The sequence below is a fragment of the Saccostrea cucullata genome, unplaced genomic scaffold (genome assembly GCF_032062105.1).
Source record: "Saccostrea cucullata isolate Sc308-1 unplaced genomic scaffold, CSIRO_AGI_Scuc_v1 ctg34, whole genome shotgun sequence".
Classification (NCBI taxonomy): domain Eukaryota; kingdom Metazoa; phylum Mollusca; class Bivalvia; order Ostreida; family Ostreidae; genus Saccostrea; species Saccostrea cuccullata.
In genome coordinates this window covers 209,775-232,966 of record NW_026933012.1, presented here as the reverse complement: position 1 = coordinate 232,966, position 23,192 = coordinate 209,775, and the positions used below count along the sequence as shown (strand labels likewise).

The following is a 23,192-nucleotide window of genomic DNA, read 5'->3' as shown; positions in this document are numbered from 1 at the left end:
TGATAAACATAGATTCACGTCTGTAAACTATAATTTACAATCGTAAACTATAGTTAAGGGTTGTTAACAATACATGTATAGTTTCAGAAATCGTGAAACTATATTTATCAGAATGATCGTTAACTATAGTTAAGAGTTGTAAACCAAAGTTTACAAATCGTGAAACTGTATTTATCCGATACCTGTAATCTATGTTTTACAATCGCAAATGATCGTTTCCAGTTTTAAGTATAGTTTATTCTGAAACATAGACAAACGCGTTAACTATGGTTTACAGATGTAAAATATAGATTAACGTTGTTAACTATAGTTTAAAGTCCGTAACTATAGTTTACAACCGATAAACCTAGTTTATCGACTGCAAGACTATGATTAGCTCATTTTTGTGAATTTGGCGTGCCATTAATATATCATTTAATCCGTTTATGCAACAACTTGAAGCTGTCTTAATAATTTAAACCTTTATGCAACAACTTGAAGGTGTCTTGATTTTTTAATCCGTTTATGCAACAACTTGAAGATGGGTACACGTGTACGTACATGAACTACATAACAACAAAACGATGATCATCTGGTCAGATGTACTGATACTTAATTGCACCCTCTATTTTCTAATTTTATCTTTCAAATATAGAGCTAGATAAAGCTGAAATCAGGAACAAATCAAGCAATGATCTTTTGTGACAGATATCTTACCGGAATAGAGGATAACAGATATTTTATGATTATTTAAACTGACGTCGAAACTAAACTATGGTCAATGGCCGAATTTTCCCTAATCTTAAAAGTATTACTAAATGAGTTATGCCTTTTTCAATTCCTCACTTTCTAAACAAAGCAGTTGACAAAAAACTCAGTTTTATGTTTTTATCTATCAAACATTTCTTCTGAATTCATGCATCCAGAAGTTTATCAAAATGACCCACATGTACATGTATATGGAGCCTACATTCACGAACCTTGCTGAAATGAATTTTAATCATATGATCAGCCAGGGGTCAAATTTGAGGCTGGTTGATGAATAAATTTAAATACATGATGGAGTATTTAATACGGATATGAAGAGATGAATAGGAGTCATTATGTCGAGTTTTTGCTCGCTGGAATAGCAGGATGTGGAGCATGTCTCTTCACCAACCCACTGGAGGTGGTCAAAATCCGTATGCAGTTACAGGGGGAACTTAAGGCAAGAGGACAGACTACCATTGTGTATAGGTAATCTTATCTAAACACCTGTCCTCCTATCGAAATATTCTTATCATGAAAAGAAAAACACAAAAAGCTATACAGTAACTTTAAGATGAAACTCGGTAGGCGGGCAAAAAATATCCGTAATAACATTGTGATTGACATACTGTGACATTGTTCTTAGACACTGTTCTAATTGTAACAGAATTTAATTTTGATATTTTTATGTATATATATGATATTCGATTAATAGATATTCAAGACGTTGAATATACACAATAAAAGGAGGAAATATGAAATTGTACATATATATACCGTTTTCAGCTGTCTAGTTTGATATACTTTGATTCTGTATGTAGACTTACATTAGCTCAAACTTTCCCTTGAATTAAAATGATGAAGTTAACTGAAAGCACACTTTTTGATAGAAATGCTTTACACGGCCTCTATACAATCGCCAAAAATGAGGGAATCACGGGTATTCAGAAGGGGCTTATTCCAGGGTTGTGGTACCAGATGACGATGAATGGCCTCAGACTGGGGACATTCCAAATCTTGACCAACGCTGGGCTCACGACCTCGCCGTCAGGGGAATACTCCTTCCCAAGGAACATTGCGGCTGGAGCCTTGGCTGGAGGTATAGCAACATGGGTTGGAAGCCCGTTTTATTTGGTGCGTACCGAGTATTTTTAAAAGAAATAAGAACTTGTCAACATAAAATAAAATTTACCAAAAAAGGATTTTTTTCTGATAACATGTTGATTAGATGTAATTATTTTTAAGCTTTGTTCTCGTTCACCTGATAAAGCTCATCAAATAAACGATTTAAAATATAATAAAAATAAATTAACCATTATCTTTGATAACCTTGTAGATATGTTTTTATTTTTTTCATTAGAATGCTGTTCTTTTAAGTAAGATATGTAATTTCACGGTTTCAGATACTAGTAATAATATTGAAAAATCTTCTTTTTTCGTAGTCTAGCTTATATTTGAATTATGAAAACAAACTCTAAAAAATTACTCACAAATTTGAACAAACCAAAGAAAAATAATAAAGTTAAATCACACGGTACAAAAATAATTAATCTTTTCTGTTCAAAGGTAAAAACTCATCTTCAATCAAAAGCTGTTCAGGACATCGCTGTTGGATACCAGCACGCCCATGAAAGCATGACACACGGACTGCTGAGTATCTACCGCAGCTCCGGTCTGTTTGGAATGTGGCGAGGGGCATATGCTTCCGTCATAAAAGTTATGGTCGGTTCTTCAGTTCAGCTGACTACATTCTCCTTTGTTAGACAGTATATCATTGGTCTGAAAGTGAGTACAACAGGTAATGATTGTGTTACTGATTATCACGTGACAATGATCATCCCATTATCTGATCGTGTTTAAATGGCATAACATAAATTGCCCATTTTCTGTTTACAGTACTTCGATCCCGATGATGGGCGCAATGCACTAATAGCAACCTTTGCAAGTGCCGTAATGAATACCTTGTGCATGACTCCGTTTGATGTTGTGGCCACCAGAATGTACAACCAAGGTGTCTGTTCGGAAGGAAAAGGTCTAACTTATTCTGGAGTCGCTAATTGTTTTATTCAAATATTTCGGACTGAGGGCCTGTGGGGATTTTACAAGGGTTGGGGACCTCAACTGTTAAGACTGGGTCCTCAAACTATCCTTAGTTTATATTTCTGGGACAGGTTACGATACATGTATAAAAAATCATTTTCCTGAGAATCTACGTAAATCCAATTAGTATTCTGTGTATTCGATTCTGCACACATGAACATTGTAATCACCATAAAATACTGGAAGGTTCATTGCTTTTGTCATTTATGGCCATACTTGATGTATTCTAATATTCCATTTCCAGGAGGATAGTTTTCTTAATGTCAGAACTTATTATGTTTTGGGTCTGCTTGAGAAGTGACGGAGAAGCTCTCCAGAAAACAATAAATCGCTCGTTAAAATGGCATTCCTCTCAATAAACCGTGAACCCTCGATATTGCTATGTTTCTAAACCTTGTTTGGGTCTTGAATATTCAGAAAATAAATCAAAAGCTGTCGTCTTAATGTTAAATCTTATTACTCTCCTGATTCTTGAAGCTCAAACACAGCAATTAATTGATACTATTTCTCAACAACAAATAAAGTTCCTCGAAAGAGCAATATATCTTTTTATTTTCAACAATTCATAAATGGGTTTGGGTAGTTTTATAAATGTAGGTTATTTATGTGAATATATGAATAAATAATGTTCTCTTGTATAAATTATGATTTATTATACAATAATTTTAATGATTATAAAAACCACAAATCATCATCTTATTTTTAAACGAGTTTGCGGAGACTGTGTGTGTACATGCTTGACAACAACCCATTGTACCCTGTAGATAGAAAACCCTCTCAAATCACATAGAATATACAAAAAATACACAGTGACAGGTGTCTTCGCGGCACGTGTCTCCACCTGATATGGCACGTGAGGACAGTTGCCTGTAGTTACACAGGCCATACCAACGTTTTCAAATATGTGGGGGTTTTTTTAGGGGGGGGGGGGGCTTCCCACGAAAAAAAACGAGAAGCAAAAAATAACAAAAAACAAACAATCAAACAAACAAAACAAATAATAATGAATAAATAAAAAAAACTAACACACACACAAAAAAAAAACACAAATATCTTAAACAATATTTACGATAGCAAAATACTAGTATTAAAATACTCAGACACCCTTGCCACCTCATTCGATGAATGATTTTTTTCTGACCAGTTTACATTGATTTCTTTGTAACTATACAAAGTCTTACTCATCTACATTTTGCCTTTTAATCAGTAATCGCAACTTGTTCCTTTATGATTGATTTCTATATAACTGCACTTACTCTTCTCTATTCCAATTCACGCATTCTAGACGAGTTTACCAAGACTAATTTGATAAATCCAATTTAAAATTAATTTGCGTTCAGGGTCATGAAATATTAAATTTTATCACACAGAAAGTATACACTTCTAGGTATTTTAACTGTTCGAAGGGGGAGTTAATTCTTTTGATACAGTATGTGTACACGTTTGAAAAAATTCTATAATCAGGAAAAAATGTGGTAACCTCAGAAAATATTTAACTTTTTGTAAAATAAAAAATACATTTAAGTGGAAATTAATATGAGATATAATTTCAAAGTTTCTCTACCAGGGAACATGGAAGAAACTACAGATTGATGGCTTCCATGTCGGGAATCTATATGGAAACAACTGAGGCATGTTTCCATGGTTTTCTATCTCGGGAATCTTACGGGAAACCACAGGTTGATTGTTTCCATGTCGGGAATCTACATGGAAACAACTGAGGCATGGTCCCACGGTTTCCTATCTTGGGAAACTTACGGGAAACCACAAGTTGATTGTTTCCATGTCGCGAATCTATGTGCTTTCCATAAAATGGAACCTATATGGAAACTACTGAGGTCACGATTCCCATATGTTTCCATCGGGTTTCCAAATTTGGGAAACCTGGCTTTTCATCCTGTGATATAAAAAAATGGAAGAATCCTGAATAGTGCAGACATTGCAAAAAATAAGATGCTCTCTTAAATACTTTTAAATCAACCTTTTCATCTTGATTTTAAAGAAATTCTTAAATTCTCGTCATACATGTACTCTCTGGAAATTTTGACCGGGATATTTGTGTTTCAAAACAAGTTGTTTTGTGTGTCCTCGTTTTTTTTTTTATTTTGATTTATATTGATTATATGAACCTCAGGCAGACAAAGAAAGGAAAATAGCTTTTTTGTCTTTTTTAGGATGAAAAAGACTTGCTTTCAGCATTGTAGACTCGGCATTTTTCCGAGAGACTCATTCTTCAAATAATTTTGGATTCTATGAATTAGGATCAAAGAAGTCCTTTGCCTTCCTCCTAAAGAAATAGCAGAAAAATCAAACCTCAAACTTTGCAAAATTTTATGCAAATTCATCTACATTGTAAAGTCTGTTTATGAAATATGACAACTAACAGACAAAGATATTGGTAGGTTATTTTATTATTTATACATCATACTAATGATAAATATTAGGTGAAACTAACATTACAATATCTGTTTTAAATAATTATTAAACTATGGTTATGAAAAGGGGCAAGATTAAGTATATGTTTTACAACGTGCCTTCAAACATCAAGCTCTCCTCATCAATTGATAGCATTTTGTTCTATGTCTTAAAAATAATAACGAAGTTATTTGTAATTTAACGAAAAAATTCTGAGAGACAATGTACTCAAAAGAATGACAATGAAATATACACCCATATGTAATTTCTAATGCTAAGCATTTTAATTAAAAGAAAAATGATTAGTTTACCAACGTAAACACCGTAAATTCTTTACGTCTGGCTTGACACAAAAGTAGATAATTAACTTTTTTTTAAACCTAATTCCGCAGGACTACGTTTAAAAGCTATTGTTCCCAGTGTAGAGTCCAGACAATTAAATCTTCTTGAAGAAGATCATTGAAACTTGATTTAATTCTGAGAAACCTCAATAAATCACGACGTCTGTGTTATTGAAAAAAAGAAGAAATGCCAATGTTGTTCTTAGACCATACAACCAGAAAAATGAGGTGTCCGCAGTTTTCCTAATTGATTGGGTTGGACTTGATCTGTGAAAAACGTAATGAAGAATAGTCCTGATACCATGAATACACAGCCATGGGAGTTGTGGATGGCGAAGTGTGATGTTATTGATAGGGAACTGACGGAGGTCATTGTTGCTCACTGCCTGATCCTGGGTCCTGTGGTATTTCAATAATATGATTATTGGACGGCGATTTTGGACCGATGTTAGAGCCCGACAATCGATGGTTCTGATTGGTTAAAATCTGAAAGCCAAATATAAGATGAGTCTTCTTGTCGATTGTCTGTTGAAGATGAGCAGTTGTACTTGGTTTATCTCCGTGTTATAAGTGCCATGGACCTTATCTTGTTAATCAATCTTACAGTAAACTCCATATCTTCTGCATGTAGATCTGCCAATATCACATTTAGATGTGAGCAAAGCCACGCAGCCTAAATTGTTTTTTTGATTGTCAATTATCCTCCAAACTAGAAAAGAATATGCAAAATTTGATCAAGGAAAATCCGGTTATACTAATTCCACGAATGATGCTCTTTGTTGCAAGACTTTAAGTCTACATCAGAATTAATCTCGCATACAGCTGCACAGTTCTCACAGAATACAAGAAGAGGTCCGAGACATCACGTGGACATTTCTCGATTTTAAGCAATTGTTATTGGTATTAAATAATGGTTTTTCAGAGCAATATCTGATTAAGTTTCCATTAGTATGCTAAGTGTCTTGCTTTGTGCTCTTGTAATTGCTTCTTAACATCATTATTCAAACTTCTTCATCCTAGAAACATTTCCTTAGTTTAAGATAGATTTTGTCGATTTTGTTCTAAGATTGTTATGCAAGGGATATCTTCTCTGACGTAAATGCAAAACCTACCATACATAATTAAGACGGTGCTTCAATTAGAAAATTTATCTGTTAAGATCTTAGGTTTCTAGGATTCTTGTTATGCAATTAAGAATACATGTATGGGTATTCCGGAATATCTTTCTTTCAGTAGGTATTTATGTATCCTATTGCTATATGTTACATTATGCCCGACCAAACAATCACCATTATTGTATAAAAAACGCAGACCACAATTAAATCAATACCGGGTGATCAAGTTCCACGTTCCTTTTGTGTGTGCTGTGTACATTTATGAATTATGAGATTAATTACCTCCTCAAGGCGCCTAGTCCAGGTTTACATTTTAGCCCAAGTCTACAATTTTATATTTATTTATAATAAAGTCATTAAAATTATTAAACACAGTAAACGTGACCGGGACTGCATGATTTCCCTTTCACTGAGTCAGTTGCTTTTGGTTCGACACCAATGCAGTTTTTTTCATATAACCAGTAACAACACAGAAAAACAATATCAATATTAGCATAGCATACGTCCTGTTATATATTCCATACCGTTAATTCAAAATTTACAACAAAATACTTGATTTATTTCAATAGCAGTACATTCAAAGATCAAAGAAGAGTCAACAGTTTTTTGGTAGAAAACACATCATTCTGTCCGAATATGTTCATTTAAGTCTTGTTCTTCAAACTTTCTTTTAATTTTTTTTTCAATTAATCAAGGTAAATATTTTTTCAATACTTTATCAAATCAATGCTTTGTTATGCAGTACCACTTAAAGTGCCCGTCTATTCTTGGTTGCTTTTTTCAGTGAATAATTTATCATATTTCCAGGAATAGCCACGTTGGGTTAATACAGACCTGTAACAAGATATCTGTAATGCGATCACCAGATCTTAAGCAATACATAAGAGAAAGTCGTTCAGATCTTAAGCAGGTCAGTCCCGTAGTTGTAAATGACAGATTGCTAATCTAAGTTTAAAATTAAATATTCTCGTTTTCAACATCAGTCAAGGGATGGAGATCGAGAAAGAATTATTAAAAGAAAAGGAAAGAAATCGCTTTAAATCTGGGATGTAATATTTCCCATGGGTTGCATTTAAACACGGAGTCAATAAAACTTAACCCGGGTGATTATCTCCCAGGTCCCTTATTTAATTACGGAGTTGGTCTCACTGACATATCTCTTAATTAATGTCAGAAGCGTTCTCCAGTATTTATGTGCGTGGTACAAAAATCTAAATTCCTAATTAGAAAGAAGAAATCCATTCAATAAACCTTAAGATGGAATTAGAAGACGAGATGTTTGTCTGCAAACTAATTTGGTTCGTTAGTGTATATCTCTTCTGCTTGAATCAAACTCTGCATATATACAAGTTAATTCAAGATTTTTTAAAATTATTTGTAGGATGTTTCATGCGAAGAATAGAATTTTATTGCCATTTCCATTATTTCAGAGTAATTATGTTCCCCAAACGAAGTTGGGGAACATATTGTTTTTACTCAGTTTCTTATTATTATTAAGGTCTTCCGTCTTCACGGAAGACCTTATAGTGATTCTATTGTTTCTTTATTGTTATTATTATTATTCTTTTTTTTTTAGACAAAATTTTGTGCAGGCGATTTCTCGTAAACTATTCAGTGGAATTCAATGAAAATTTCAGGAATTATAGGTCACTATATGAATTTTATATAAAATTCCGTTTGTTGGAAAATTCGCTACCAGTGCCAAGTTATGGGCAATTTCCTGATTTTAAAATGCAATTTTGTCTTCGAATGTTCTCGAAAACGGCTCAAGATATTAACTGGAGACTTGTTAGAGATGATAATGCATGAGTTATAGATGTGCAATTTTGCCTTCGTTTGCGTCGTCAGTACTTCCGGTCGCTGCAGGAAGTGAATACAGAATATGCACTTTTTCAACTTTTTTTGTTTTTCGATATTTTTCTTTGATATATTTAATATTAATGGAGACCCTACTGGAAAGGCTTAATCTATAGTTTATTTTAGAATTGATCAATCCACACACTAGATATTCGCATTTAAAAATCTGAAGCGTGTCCAAGATGGCGGGGCGTCTCCATGAACTCCGCCATTAAGCATGTCGGGTTCTAGAAGGTCAGCTGAGCGTTTAGATGAACGAAACTTCTACCAAAAAGATTTATGAAATGTAAAGGATTCTTTAGATTGCTACATCGCAATTACGTTGCATTGAGTATAGTTTTAATATGAGGTTTCCTCAAACTTCTATTGAAATTGCTTTTGTCTGCATCTCATAGTAGAATACAACATGACTACAATTGGAAATACGAAGACTACAGACTTTTGTTTTGCACCAGGAAAAACTTATCCTAAACCATCGTTATAAGTAATAGCTTTTCAAGAAACTTGCCTGACTTAATATTCACTATGTTTCTAAAGTATTACTTCAACTTGACTTCTGTTTATTTTACCTCGCACGCTTATGACATATTAAATGAATAGAAAAGACAAAAATATGAAAAACATTTTTTTTTTAAGATTGTTTATTAACGGTTATATAAATATTCTGGTAATAAATGCAAGTTATTGAACATGAAGAGTATCAGATTCCTCGACCGTCGGAGGGCGAATTTTTTTTTTTTTTTTTTTAGTGAAACATTCCAGTCTTTTTATGAACGTGTAACTCATCTCCACTTTGGGGGTAAACAGGATACAAAATTCATGGAAAATCTTACCGAATTCACAGCTTTAGTGTTACTTGGCCGTATACGATATAATATTTGTATAATGTGATAAATATACTTTCTAACGCTAGAAATTCCGGTTATAAGAACATGCATTTCTAATTTTCATTGAAGCTATCACATCCATTAAATAGATCAAACATTTCAAAGGAATAGCGTGAAGAACTACTTGTGACGTTTGGCACGAAATAATGTATCATTGCCGACTTCAGTAGTAGACAAATGGCGACAATAGTGCAGAAATATATAACATTGACATGTCCGTATATGGTTTTGCATGGAATAAAAAGTTGAGTATATATCGAATAAAGGAAAGAAAACAGTATCATCTGTTCATCACTAATAGATTATCTATCCTAAAAATTACTTTTAAAACTCAAGTAACAAATTGCGATGTGATCATCTTGAGCAAGTTTGGCGCGAAGATTTACCCGTGGGGTTTAACGCATTATTATGAATAGTGATCGCCTTTCATTATTCTAAGACAGATAAATTGTTTCAGAAGTAATATACAAGTAGATTTAGAGATGTGGTCCCAAAAGCGTAACAATAAGCGCTTTGTATTTCCATGCTGGCGACCCGGGTTCAATCTCCTTTGTTTCCATAAAAAATTTTATCACTTTTTCAGTTCAATTTTGCGGGATTTTTTTCAGAATCGGACGGAAGACCTCTCGTTGCTCGCAACGAGTTTCTTTTCTAGTTATTATTATTTTTCTTCTTCTTCTTCCTGGGTACTTTTTTGTCCGGGAATGATCTAGTAAACTATTCGTCCGATGTAGGTAAAACCTTTTTAGGGTCAGTAGACATGTTATGTAGATTTGCGGAATCAAGGTCATTTTGCGCGCACGTGCTTGCAAGAGCGCGCACGTGCAACACGTGAAAGGACCGATATAATAGATATAGCCGCAACTTTTCTATTTTTTGATGAAATGCTTTGAAACTCATAATAAGAGGATATATTAGTAGCATAGACATGATGACATGGTGAAAATAGCAAGATCTCACGCGCATGCACGTGCGCTTCGCTCTGATTGGCTGAAACTAAAGTCTCAATATCTTTCTTGTTTTTTGACAAAATCCTTTGAAATTTTGAATATAGCCATGCATTAGGATATCCTACAACATGATATATAGCAATTATCATGAAAACACGTGCATGCACGTGAGCTGCAATCTGATTGGCTTATACTTTAAATAGCTATAACTTCCTTGGTTTTCAACCAAACAGGATGGGATTTGGAACGTAGATAGATATTATGGACTTCTACAAGAAGGTATGGTCACCATGCACATGCATACACGTGCATGTACGTGCGCTGCAATATGATTGGCTTAAACTTTAAACAGCTATAACTCCCTTGGTTTTCAACCAAACGGGGTGGGATTTGGAACATAGATAGATGATATGGTCACCAAGCTCATGTATGCACGTGCGTGCACGTGAAATGAGTGAAATCAAAAATGCACTTGAATGAGTGTATTTTTTAATACTTTCGGATTAAATACTTTAGTATTTAGTATATTTAATATATATTAGATTGTGTAGACAAGATGATACGGTCATTACGCACATGCATTCACATGCGCACGCGTGCAATGCTAAAATTTGAATGAACTTGGTACACTTCTGGGTAAACGTTGTTAAAGTCAAAAATGCATAGAGTTTGTCTTATTTAATGAAGCTAACAGGGAATATGGCACCGAAAGGGATTTGGGGAGCGTTTGGGGAACATCTGTAACGGTCCCCGTTACAATTAGCACTAGTTGTAGATGCTCTTGAATACACCCTGGAACAGATTTCGTTCAACTGTAAACAATGATCATTGAATATATACATGTATATGTTGTAGTTCATGGTGGTAATTCCAAGCTCTTTTTTAAGGCAAGTAGCTAACTTTTTCATATGAAGTTTTCATTGTCTTGTCTTACAGATACTTTTTTCTAGTCAGTTTTGGGGGATCAGACATTATCATATTTTACGTAACTGCTAATCAAAGCTTGTGAATCTGATCCCCTTCTTGTTTGTTAAATTGTTCACATTTATACCGTCATTTTAATAAATGACATTATTCATCTCTATGAAAGTGTTTTATATGACTTACACAAAATTAGCAAAAACAAGCTGCCGTGAGCTTGCATATAAGCATAAGAATACATAAAAGTACTGATGCACTAACTGCAGATCTGTAGTTCGCTGATCTGAAAAAATGTTATGGATACCAAGATAACTTCAATGCTACGAACTGAAAAATGTTTGTGAATTTATGAATTGCTCACAAAAAGTTTCCTGTTCACGATTTATTTCTCGCTATGATTAACCTGCCATGTCAAATTATAAACTTGTAACAGTTTGTATCTAATATATTCTTTTACTATTGCCCATAACCGTTGTTAATTAATCTCTAATGTATGGAATTGGGGCCATGGAAAACTACTCCTTTTCATATTGCCATTTTCTTTTGCAAGGGAATTCGGACAGAGCCCTTAGTAATGAAACACATAGATTTTACGAACAGTGTTCAAGAAGAAAACTCCATAAAACAATACAAGATAGGAGCAGAGCGAACACGGACCTCAAAACATCAGATGTGGGATCAGGCGCCAATGAGGAGTGAGCATCCGCTGCCGACCGATCAAACCCGCCGTGTGCTCCTTGTTATGATCAGGAAATAAAAATTCATCGTCAATTCAGTCTATAATTATTAATACAATTAGTATGAAAAACGTCAGTCAGCATTTTACTCATTGATAAATTGAATTTGTTGCCAGGGTCATTGTATCGACTATAGAACTTACGAAATGATGACTTTAAAGGAGACTGCTGGTATTCTTGTTTCATCAACTAGTTTGTCAATAATTTACCTCGTTTTAGAAATAGATCATACAATGTACATAGAGCATGCTCTTGCGTATCGAATCAAGTGAGCTATTATAAGCGGGTCAATGGCAAATCCTACAAAAATAACGTCCAAAAGTACAACCGACTTATAGGCGGACCGACTTATAGGCGAGTATATACGGTACGTATGCAGGTGGTGAAGGTATATTGCAGTATAAGTTAGGGAAGTTGACGATAGAAAAGTTAAAGTCATCACTTTGATCATACAGCTTGGTTGTAAGATTACCATTATTTTCTTTTTCTATTAAAATATTCAAATATGAAACAGATGTGTCACACTCTGTGGTATCTTTTATCTCAAATTCATCACGATATAACGGTATCGTATCGACATAAGAATTGAAATTACCATCGTTAATTGACAAAACGTCGTCGATATATCTAAATGTTGAGTTGAAGGCCACAGCAACTGTTTTCTTTTTTGCACGCACAAGATTTTGCACGAATTTTGCTTGTCAAGACAGTTTTGTTTTGGAAGTAAGTATATAAAAATGTTAGGAACCCACGTTACATGTCAGTAATATTTAGCACATACTGAGAAACAATTCGAGATATAGCGAATTTTTAGTGTGCACATATCAACTCAGTTCATGTTTTTCTCTAATGGTGGCATTGTAGCTCTCTGCAAGTGGGTGTTTTTTTCATAAATATCAATTTTTAAATAATCAAAATCCAAGTACCACTCACATCTCCAAAAGATATGCAATAGTTCTAATGCATTTCGTATTACATTGTAATGAAGAAATAAGTGAATGTATGTATAAGCACATATTATTTTTGTACGTAGCAATATACTCTCATCATCTGCATTTAGAGATTATGTCTTCCAGGTACAAGAGCAAGCTCAACGTTTCAAAAATTTTTAAAACAAGGCAAGATATTGAAGTAAATCAACAGACTCGTTTTAAATGAACATTTTGCAAATTCATTATGTATTCAACAACATCTATCATTAAATCCTATTCTATTAGTCATATTAAAATTCAGAGTTGGATTTAATTCCATTGATAATTATTTTTTTAAAAGGAAATAAATGAAAAATAATCCCCAACGAATATTTCGAATATTTCCGCTTTTTACGGGTACACTTTGATCCCAGGAAGTTGGAGGACGGGAGGAGGTCAAAATAAAAAAAAAACCAAATCGTTACTTCTTGAAGCATGTGTTGCTCAACACGGCTCTTTACTGTCTTTTCAGAAGATTAAAAAAATATATTTTCCTATATATTTCTCGCACAACAATTGGAGGTTTTTTTTGGACCCACCTAACCACCCGAATCAAGAATTTGAATACTAGTATTTCCTTTCATATTAATATCACTTATGACCCTGTTCTTCTTTATAAGAAAATTTTGAAACATTTCCCCCTATGTATTCATATGTAAAACTTTCATCTTCTAAAATGTCCCTATTCTCACCGTCGCCCCTGCGAAATGATCAAGAATAATTCTTGAACTTTTAAGAAAAGTTCATGAATTATATTCTTGAATCAGCTCATGAATTGTTCATGAAGATCCCATGAAGTTAAAATTGGACACTCATGATTTCATGGATTTTATTCATGAAAACCCAGTTCAAGAATATTCAAGAACTATTTGTTGTTCATGAACAAACTTGGATTTTTTAAATGCCTGCAAAATGATCATATAATTCTTGAACTTTCAAGAAAAGTTCATGAATTATATTCTTGAACTTTCAAGAAAAGTTCATGAATGATATTAATAGGTTCAATGCATTTTCATGAACTATTCATGAATAATTTGTAAAAGTTATTTAGGAATGTTCATGAACTATTCATGAATGTTCTTGCTTTTTGTAAACAAAAATGTAATAAGTTATGCAAAATGAAAAACTGTAAAAGAAAATATTTTAATAGCATCTTGAAAGATTTCACAGAATTTTTGTTTTCCAATCATGGTAACAAAATCTTTGTTCAAGTAAACAACTCTGAAAAGTGATAACGGTAATAAATAAATTATGTAGTTCATTCCTAGTAAAATTATGAAAAATTTTAATTCAAACGTGACTCTTTGCAGAATCCTTATCCTTAGTGGCTTACTTGGTCAAGAGGAAAGTGGCTTCCTTATTCAGTGTATTTCAAAGTGTATGCCTAAAATGGAATGATTTTTAATCCAAGTCTCACTGTCTGGCAGAAAAGTGTGTTCAGCAATTAGGGCATCAACTAAAAGGGCTTTCAAGGATTTTGAGGAGAGGTGGTCAAATAAAAAAATCTTATTGGCTTTCCCAGGAGTGTGGAATTTTCAGAATTTCATCACTTGGATCCTTTGATCGATTACGATTCATATTTTCATTCCTTTCTTTTGTTTTTCTTCAAGAGCCTGGATCTTTTATATTCTTTTTTTTTTTTTTGGCAGCCAGAGTTTTTTAATCTTCTAATCTCAACTCATCAACATTATCTGTTAACTGCTTCTCTTTTCCCTACAAGAAAGATTTTCTGAAAATGCTCATAAACATGATAAATGTGAAAACTTGAGACTTAATTGTTTGTTTGGTTTTTTTTTGCATATTTGTTTCATTTAATTCTGCATCATAGGCACTGCCATATTTTAAAGCATTCCGAGCGGGAGTTTAGCCTGTTTGAATGTTTCCCTTGCCCGCCATGTTCAAGATGTTATAGGTGAACAGGATGAATGTTTCAATCTTTAAAAATTAAATGTAACGTTATTTGGTTGGATCCTTACTCATAACAAAGTTTGACAAAATTTTCATTAAAAAGGACATAACTGAACTCTTACAAATAGACAGTAACATCTTGACAAATATTTCACAGATTCAGCGATTGCCTTTATTTTTTTTGTAACTCACCACTAATATCTGCAGTTATGAAGTAAATTGATCCTCTGGATATTCCTTCTTCGTATTCTGTTAATTTCTTCAAAGGTTGACAAAGAATGACTCGATCTACGCTAATAATCCTCCCACTCTACCGATTCACTTTCCAACGTCTCGCGCGTTTCAAAGTTTGCGCCTCTTAAAAAGTGTCCTGCAGAGCTAATTAAGAAATAGTTTCGAATTGCCAAGATTTTTGTTAAACAAAAAGTAACAAACACTATCTGAATGATTTTTCGCTGAAATTAATTTTTTAAAATTAATATAAGTTATATCATTTATTGAACTGGATTGTTTTACATATACCTGTAGAGCCATAGTTTCGTATTCAAGTATGGCCGCCTCCATATCAGAGGACAACAAATATCTCTTGGAACCACTCGCCCTCAAACTGAGCTATGAAAGTGTATAGGAGGATAGACTACAAAATACGAATGTGGTTCATATCATAGCTTCTTCACAACCATGCAGCCTGTGCTGTATCATTTACACACTATGGACAGAAAAATGTGACTTTATAACTGCATCAAAATATAAAGCTTTTCGACCCACGAATGGTACGGTACAGTACGGACAAGAGATATAATTTTTTAGTTGTCAATAAATTTATGATACAGTTTTACGAAGATTATGAAATTTTACCTAGACTGTAAGTCTGTTTCATTTTCTTACAATTTGTTAAAAGTTTGACAAATAGAGAAAATTCGGTCGAACAAAGTTGTTTCATGAAAAATGAGATAATTTAAAGCACAATTTTAATATAGCTGGCCAATTTAAATGATGAAGAAACATTAGTAATTCAATATGAGAATAAAATGCTCCCGTCTAGACACTTCATAACAGAGTTTTATTATCCTGAAGAATCTAAGTTATCAATTACATAGAGTAGAAAATAGTGATTTTAACCTCTTATGTTCCCCTACTCGGCTCTGATCCCATACTTTCAAAATCAAAACAAAAGCATGTTATTAATTAAATCAGGGGCTTGTTCAACAATTGCATATGCATACAAAAGTTGTATTATGGGAGTAAAGAGTGTTTTGGGTCTAAAAAAAAAACGATCGTTTGTGACAATAATTTTTACATTTTTAGTCTTCATGAAAATTCATGAACATTCATTACCTTGAACTATTAAGTTTTTTCTTTAAACTGAAAATTACCAATATTCATATTTGTTCATCATTTGTTCATGAACTAGGAATTATGAATGTTTTCATGAATTTTATTCATGAACTACTTTTATGAACCTGTTAAGAATCCTTTAAAAACCATTCATGAACAATTATGAACAACTCATAAAGGTTCTTAAAATCATGAATATCATTTCGCATGGGTGTCCCCTAAGGGCAATTATGAAAAGGGTGAAAGTAACAACGATAGATCTAAACATCTTTGAATAATTCAATTCTATGAAAAAAGACGGTCTCCTGGAAATTCCATATGAATCATTTCAATAAATTTGATCCTAGACATCGTCAAAAATCTTACCTTTCCTAATTGAGGGTGGTTTTGAAGAAATATTTTTAAAATATGTGACAAACCTTTTACAGTAATTATCTAACCATCCCTTCTTAGAAGAATATGTTGATTTTCAGTTGTAAAAACTTTAAACCTTTTTCTCAAGGATGCTTTGTGGTAAATTGGTTGAAATTTGCACATTAGTTTTGTGGAAGAAATTGAAAATTCTAAAAAGGTTACAGACATACAACGAATAGAAGGCGCATAGGGAAACAGTAATCCACGCACAACTTTCGATCAGAAAAACCCACTTGAGCCTTTGGCTATATAAAATTCTTAATCATTGACTTTTTTTCAATTTCACTCGGGGAAATTGCTACATGTTAAACATAGCATTTTTATTAATTTTCAAGATAAAGTAACTTTAAAGTCTGGACAAAAAGTAGATGCTAATAATTAATGTGTAGAAAATAGGCAAAGAATTCGATCATTTAAGCAAAATTGAATTTCAGGGAGAAAATGTTTTATTCTAACTAAGTTAATAATAAATAAGAAAAACTATGGCATTGAAAAATCCAAGGTGATACCGGTAAATAATAAGAAATGGTGAATGAAAAATGAGATACCGGTAACACAGTCTTAAGTCACAGATTAAGATAATGTAGGTCTTTTCTCTTTTTGAAATAATAAGTAGTGTTAGCATGAAGATTGCAGTATTCAAATGATTAGAATGTAAAAAGTAACGTATGGAGATGACAAACAATATTTAAGCTCAAAACTCCATTCAACCAACACTAATCAGAAGCAGAGCAGACCACCAAAAATTAGAGATGGGACCCGCTGCCATGGAGAATTGAGCATTCCGTGTCTACCGGTCACAACCCTCGTGTGCTCCTTATAGTGATTGGGGGGAAACGGGGAAACGGTAGACAATTCAGTGTGTAAATACCGGTAATGGACAAACAATTAGTATGAAAAACGTCGACGTCAGTCGGCACTGAAGTCACTGATAGGTTGTATTTGCTGATAAGGTCATTGTGCCGTCTAAAACATTTGAAAATTGATGACTTCAAATGACACTGTTAATGTCCTTGTTTTATCAACATGTTTCCCACCCATTCAAGATCTCTTTTTTTATCCTTCTTCTATTCGTAGAGCATGCTCTTAAGTATCGTTCAACTGAGAAACATAAACTCCTAAAAGAAGGTCATGCTAGTTAGTATTTAATGATACATATTTATAAGTAAAGTAAATTAGCGACTGAAAATTTTAAGTCTTCACGTTTATTATAAAACTTGGTTGCTAGGTTACCATTCATGTTTTTTAGAAAAATATCCAAATATGAAACAGATGTGTAAGAGTCTGTAGTATCTTTTATTTCAAGCTCACTGGGATGTATCGAGAGGATATACACAGTATGGAAGTAACTATTGTTAATTGATAATACATCGTCGATATAATTATCTAAATGTTGAGTTGAACGCCACAACAAGTATTTCTTCCTCTAGAAGTATTTGAATAAATATTCCTTCAAAAGAATATAAAAAGGCCAGCTAACAACGAGGCACAATTTTAACCCATCATACATACAATTCAAACAGATTGTGGAAGACCTGATCTCTAAAAAGTACATTATGATTGATATTTTCAATTAGAAAGTCAAGCATCTTTTTAATACTAACTTCAGGGTACTTGCGTGTACAATCAGAATGTTTCAATAAATAGTATTCTAACTGGTTCAAAAGCTAACACATTTAATACAATTTAAAAATACAAAAAAAACCAAAAAAAATAAATTAATTCTCTTAAAAAAAAAATAAGGATAAGTCAATGCACAGAGAATCATTTGAATAAATAATATACAGGGTTTAAAATCATCGCTGTTGCTTGTGAGATTCTCAAATGAATGTTCATGTTACACTATATCCAAGAATCACATATTCCATTATTTGTAGAATACCCGAGAGTAGAAATTACCCGTGGTAGAAATTTTATATTGTTCATTCTGCACAGCAGAACAGATGGGTATCTTTTTTTTTGCTTTTCTCATAATTGTTAATTATTTAAACCGTTATATCAAAATCACCGTTGTTTATATACTTTTTAAAGCCCACCGATGCTACTGACGTTATATATTTTTCTTATAAAAAATTAATCCCTTACCTATTTTGTGAATTATATTTCTGAGAAAAGAAAAAAAATACCGTGCTTATTTTACTCCTTTTATTAATCGCAAAAGACATACATGTACTATCTGATACTGATATTTGGAATACATACTCAGTATATAGAAATTAAAACGTCTGATAAAAAAGAGGTCCTTATGCCACAACCAAAATCACTTTTGTCCTGCTGTTCTTCTTCATAATTTTCATAAGATTTTATTTCCCTCTTTATTACTATGAAATATTTTGGCTTTTTGCTTTCATTCGATCCAACATTATCTGAAAACGGGGTTTTATATAAGGATGCTTCATTATGAATATGACTTTCATGTCCTTGCTTTTCTGGAGAAAAAGACATTACAGACTTTTTTTCTGTATGTACATGTACATTTACTACATTTAACATGGACTGTAGGATTGAATTAGAACAAGGATTCAAATGTTCATATGTATCAATTTATCAAGAAGATAATGGATTCTTACATATGAGAATTTTTCTATGTATTTTTATGAATTTGTCTATATGATTTATTCTGGCAATGATATTCTAATAATTTTTCAATTTTCTTGTTAATATCCCAAATACTTTTAACAGAATATCTGATTCTGTTGTATGACACAAATCTATATCAAGGGATTTGAATTGAATAAACCTGAAAATACAAAACACCCTATACCTTAGGATGCTTGTATATATGAATATGACTAATTATTTTTCAACTGTACTTGGTACAAAACTTTTGAATAACTCTCTTTATTCCAATTGGAAATCAATTATTCCCTATATACCCCTTCTACTCCCAAAGATTAAAATACACTGCAATCTAAACTATCAGAGACTGTCGTCTTATTTTTATATGATTACGCAGGGCCCCTCCGTCCTCGAAATAAATATTTTATAAAGATTTTTTTTAAAGATATCGCTCCTAGCGGCCATAATTTTTTTTTTATCAAAATTTGATTTTCCACTATTTGAGGATCTTGTCGTTCTTAAAAAAGAATACTGATTCCAGTTTTTCTGATGTCAAACTTTGATCTCCTAAAGTGGCCCATCCTACCTCAGTTGCCAAGAATTGAACACATAAATTTAAACCTAGTTGTACACTCAGTACTTGAGGATACTTGAATAACATGACACTACTAAATGTGTCTTTCAGAGAATTTCAAAAAAATCCCCCTATCTATCACATCAAAAGAATTGATCTCCAAATGTGTTCCCACTCTCAGATTATATGATTTGAATAAATATTCATCTGTATTTTATCTTCAAGAAGCTTTATTTCAATTATACCGTCCTTACTCAATCGTCCTTGAGAAAAATTATATTAACACGTCAATCTTTTGAAAACTTTTAATATCTGAATTTCCATCATTCCTTTTTACACAAGCGTGGTATTTTATTTGAACCGACATGAATCTATTTTCCCAAGAATAATTATTGGAGGGGTTGATTGAAAGTGGTCAAATGGTTATAGAGAAAAAATTTGATAAACGATCAGAAAAGTTCAACTGAATTAAGGATTTTCATTAGAATATGTCCGTAGAAAATTCAACATATTCTGGATAGTGCTAACTATTTTTTTTTTCGGTGAAGAAATTAAAATCAAAATCAGTCAAAAATATAATGAGAAAGAACTTGTGTCGATCAATTTCTTGCAGATGATACATAGGACACAGAAAAGAATAAAACTCTCAGCATTGCAACTTATCCTTTGACGCTATAGTGTTTGTCCTTCAACATTACTTATACATGTAGCAATTTCGTTAATTGGAAAATAATTAATCTTTAATGTTACGTGCTGAATTTAAACAATAATTAATAATAATAAAAAAAAACACCAATTGAAAAAGTCAGTGATCATGATTCCTTTGACATTTTTCATGTCAAAACCTTAGTTTTGAGCAATAGCAAAATTTAAACGAATATTGATAAAAGTGAGATGCGAAGAGTCGATAAGTTTACCTTTTCCCACCCGTAACAGCAATAAAACTACCACATTCAATATTCACATTATACGTTGTGCATCATATCATAAATCTATCTCATCATCCATCCACGAAATAAACATCCGGGGAATTAACACGATGCTAACAACCGGATGCCTATAAAATGATACAAAACAGTGAGCGCATGCATGTTTCATGAATGTTGATTACGGTTCTCGGAAGCGAAACATCGGCTTCCCATGACTCTCCGCCTAATAAAGTCCACAAAGAGGAACTTTTATTCGTATTCAGCAAGAGTTAAAACATTTCCCATCGGAGACCTTGTGTCGATATCACACACCGAGAGAATTGGCTTTTTTAAGACTACCAGACACGTTGAGAGAGCATTGGACTTGGGACCCTCGTCGTTCGTAGACTGAGATCTTTCAAAATCTCTGTGTTGATCTGATTTACTGCACTCAAAATGTATTGAAGTATATTAAGTTATATTGATTGTGCATTCAGAGGCTGGTTTGTTCACTTTGCATCACAGGACAAACAACACTTCAAATATCAGGATGGAACTTAGCAAGTAATAAGTAAGTTGCTCCAAAAGATAAAACAGATGAACTTTTCCTTAAAAAAATTATCTTTAATCTGCTGTATTTTTTATATAGATAATTCGGGGTCAAATTTTTTTTAAATATCAAGAAGGTCTAAATGAAAGCAACCTTGTTATTACCTGTATATATTATGTATCTATAAAGATACGTAATTATGTTAAAAGACACCAATGCTGTGTTCCTCTTGTTCTTTTTTTTATTATTATTATTTTAAATTTGTTTCTTTCACTCTCTCTGTGATCACCTTTTGAAGTGCAATTGCAATGTGATCGTTAATTAAGCATTATCATTTATAGAATAAAAAAAATCAATATAATCACATTTTTAAAGCAATATTTTGCTTAGTTTAGTAAATCTTTATTCCTTAACATCGCAATGATGAGTAAGCGTTTTTTATTTGAAAAAGAAAACTTTTGATCATTTCTTCTGAAGAAAAGGGGAAATTGCGCTTCCTTTTAAAAGCATCTTTTGTGTCAGAAAATACATAAAGCATTGCTTTTAATTAAATGATGAGCCATCAAAAGCCGATTCTTCTTTACCACACTAAGGCTAATCTTGGTAATACCAATTACCTCACGCTTAATATCTGAGAGTATGTCTTCAAAAATTTTATTTAACATCATGTCTCTCAGCATTATCTATAATCACTAAATGACTAACTTAATATTTTACTTCCGGTAGAGTCTCTGACTAAGGAGCTATCTAAGCCATAAATATAACCCTTTGTCATGGTAATATGTAAATACATCAGAAAGATCATGAAAAAATGTGTATTGCTTAGACTACTTGCATGAACATATCTATGCTGTAATAAATAGTCTATGAACTTGATGCTGGGCGTTGTTGATTAAATACCATGTAAGGTTGCTTTCTGTGTCACTTCTGTCGTTTGTTGAAAATTAAATTTCTTACTAGAATCCTTATTTATTTTTTCTTGACTGCATGTATACTAGTATTATCTGTATTTGCATTGAATTCATTTCACCTGGAAGTTAATGCATAATAAATGATCCGAAAAAATAGGTTTGAGTGGTTGCAAGTTGTCGATTTGAATATGTCCCACACACCCACTTTAAAATAGAATAAATGAATTATTGATAATGTTTTCTTTAATTCCACATTTAACTTTCTAAGGCTTTACATGTAAAAATTGATATGAGGTTATAATTTGTACCACAGATAAAGCTTAGTACATAATTGGAAGTCGTAAATGCAATAATTATTGATTCGACAAGAATTTTTTTTGAAAATAAAACATGAATCGTTTTATTTCACACTCTACGTACCATTGTCAAGCTGAAAAATTACCTACTATATTTGGTAATTTAAGCTTAAGAGGAAATGTTTGTTTCATGTAAATCAATAAAAAAAAATTACTCATCATTAAAACAAAAATTGCTTTACAGAAACACTTGTTAAAGCTTAAATTCAATTCAATGTGTAGATGTAATACCAAGTAAATACCTGAAAAATACCTTTTAAAAATATTTGAAAAGTGAAGCCTTTGTATTTTATCAACAATATATTTGGTATAGGGTGAGTTCACCATGCATCGGACACATACAACTTTAGGCAATAAACTCTCTTTCAACTTATGAGTTCTGTGTATTTATTTGTTTCTGTCATAAAGACCAAGATTTAAATTTTTTAATGATACCGATTGTGTTTATCATGTTGTGATAAAAATACCCCGCAAATGGCCTTGAAGTTGCGTCATATTTTACATCATCAAAGGGGAATAACCCGAAATTTATGATTTTGCAATTTTTAGAGTTATCGTTCTTTTAAATTCGACTTCCACGGAACGAGTCGGACTTTGGTGAATTTTGTCAGGGATTGGTAATTTTACATAAATTATAATTAAATTTCACTTCAA

At 32.6% G+C, this 23,192-nt stretch overlaps 2 protein-coding genes across 4 annotated transcripts in view; both read left to right on the top strand.

Annotated features, from left to right (window-relative positions):
• The first annotated feature begins 1,014 nt into the window (after positions 1–1,014).
• Positions 1,015–3,366, top strand: LOC134236915 (solute carrier family 25 member 35-like). The gene is made up of 4 exons (XM_062719084.1): positions 1,015–1,215; positions 1,617–1,860; positions 2,293–2,511; positions 2,623–3,366. Exons 1-4 carry the CDS (start codon positions 1,067–1,069, stop codon positions 2,929–2,931), a joined length of 921 nt encoding a protein of 306 aa, XP_062575068.1. The 5' UTR covers positions 1,015–1,066; the 3' UTR covers positions 2,932–3,366.
• A 17,501-nt stretch (positions 3,367–20,867) lies between these two features.
• Positions 20,868–23,192, top strand: part of LOC134236900 (high affinity cationic amino acid transporter 1-like) — a 48,456-nt gene continuing 46,131 nt past the window's right edge. Inside the window, exon 1 of one of the 3 annotated variants that reach the window (XM_062719058.1) lies at positions 20,868–21,292. The gene's annotated coding sequence lies outside the window, so the exon portion shown is untranslated. Of the gene's footprint in view, positions 21,293–21,999; positions 22,055–23,192 lie in introns of those variants that run through there. The other 2 variants (XM_062719060.1, XM_062719059.1) reach the window with 2 other exon arrangements.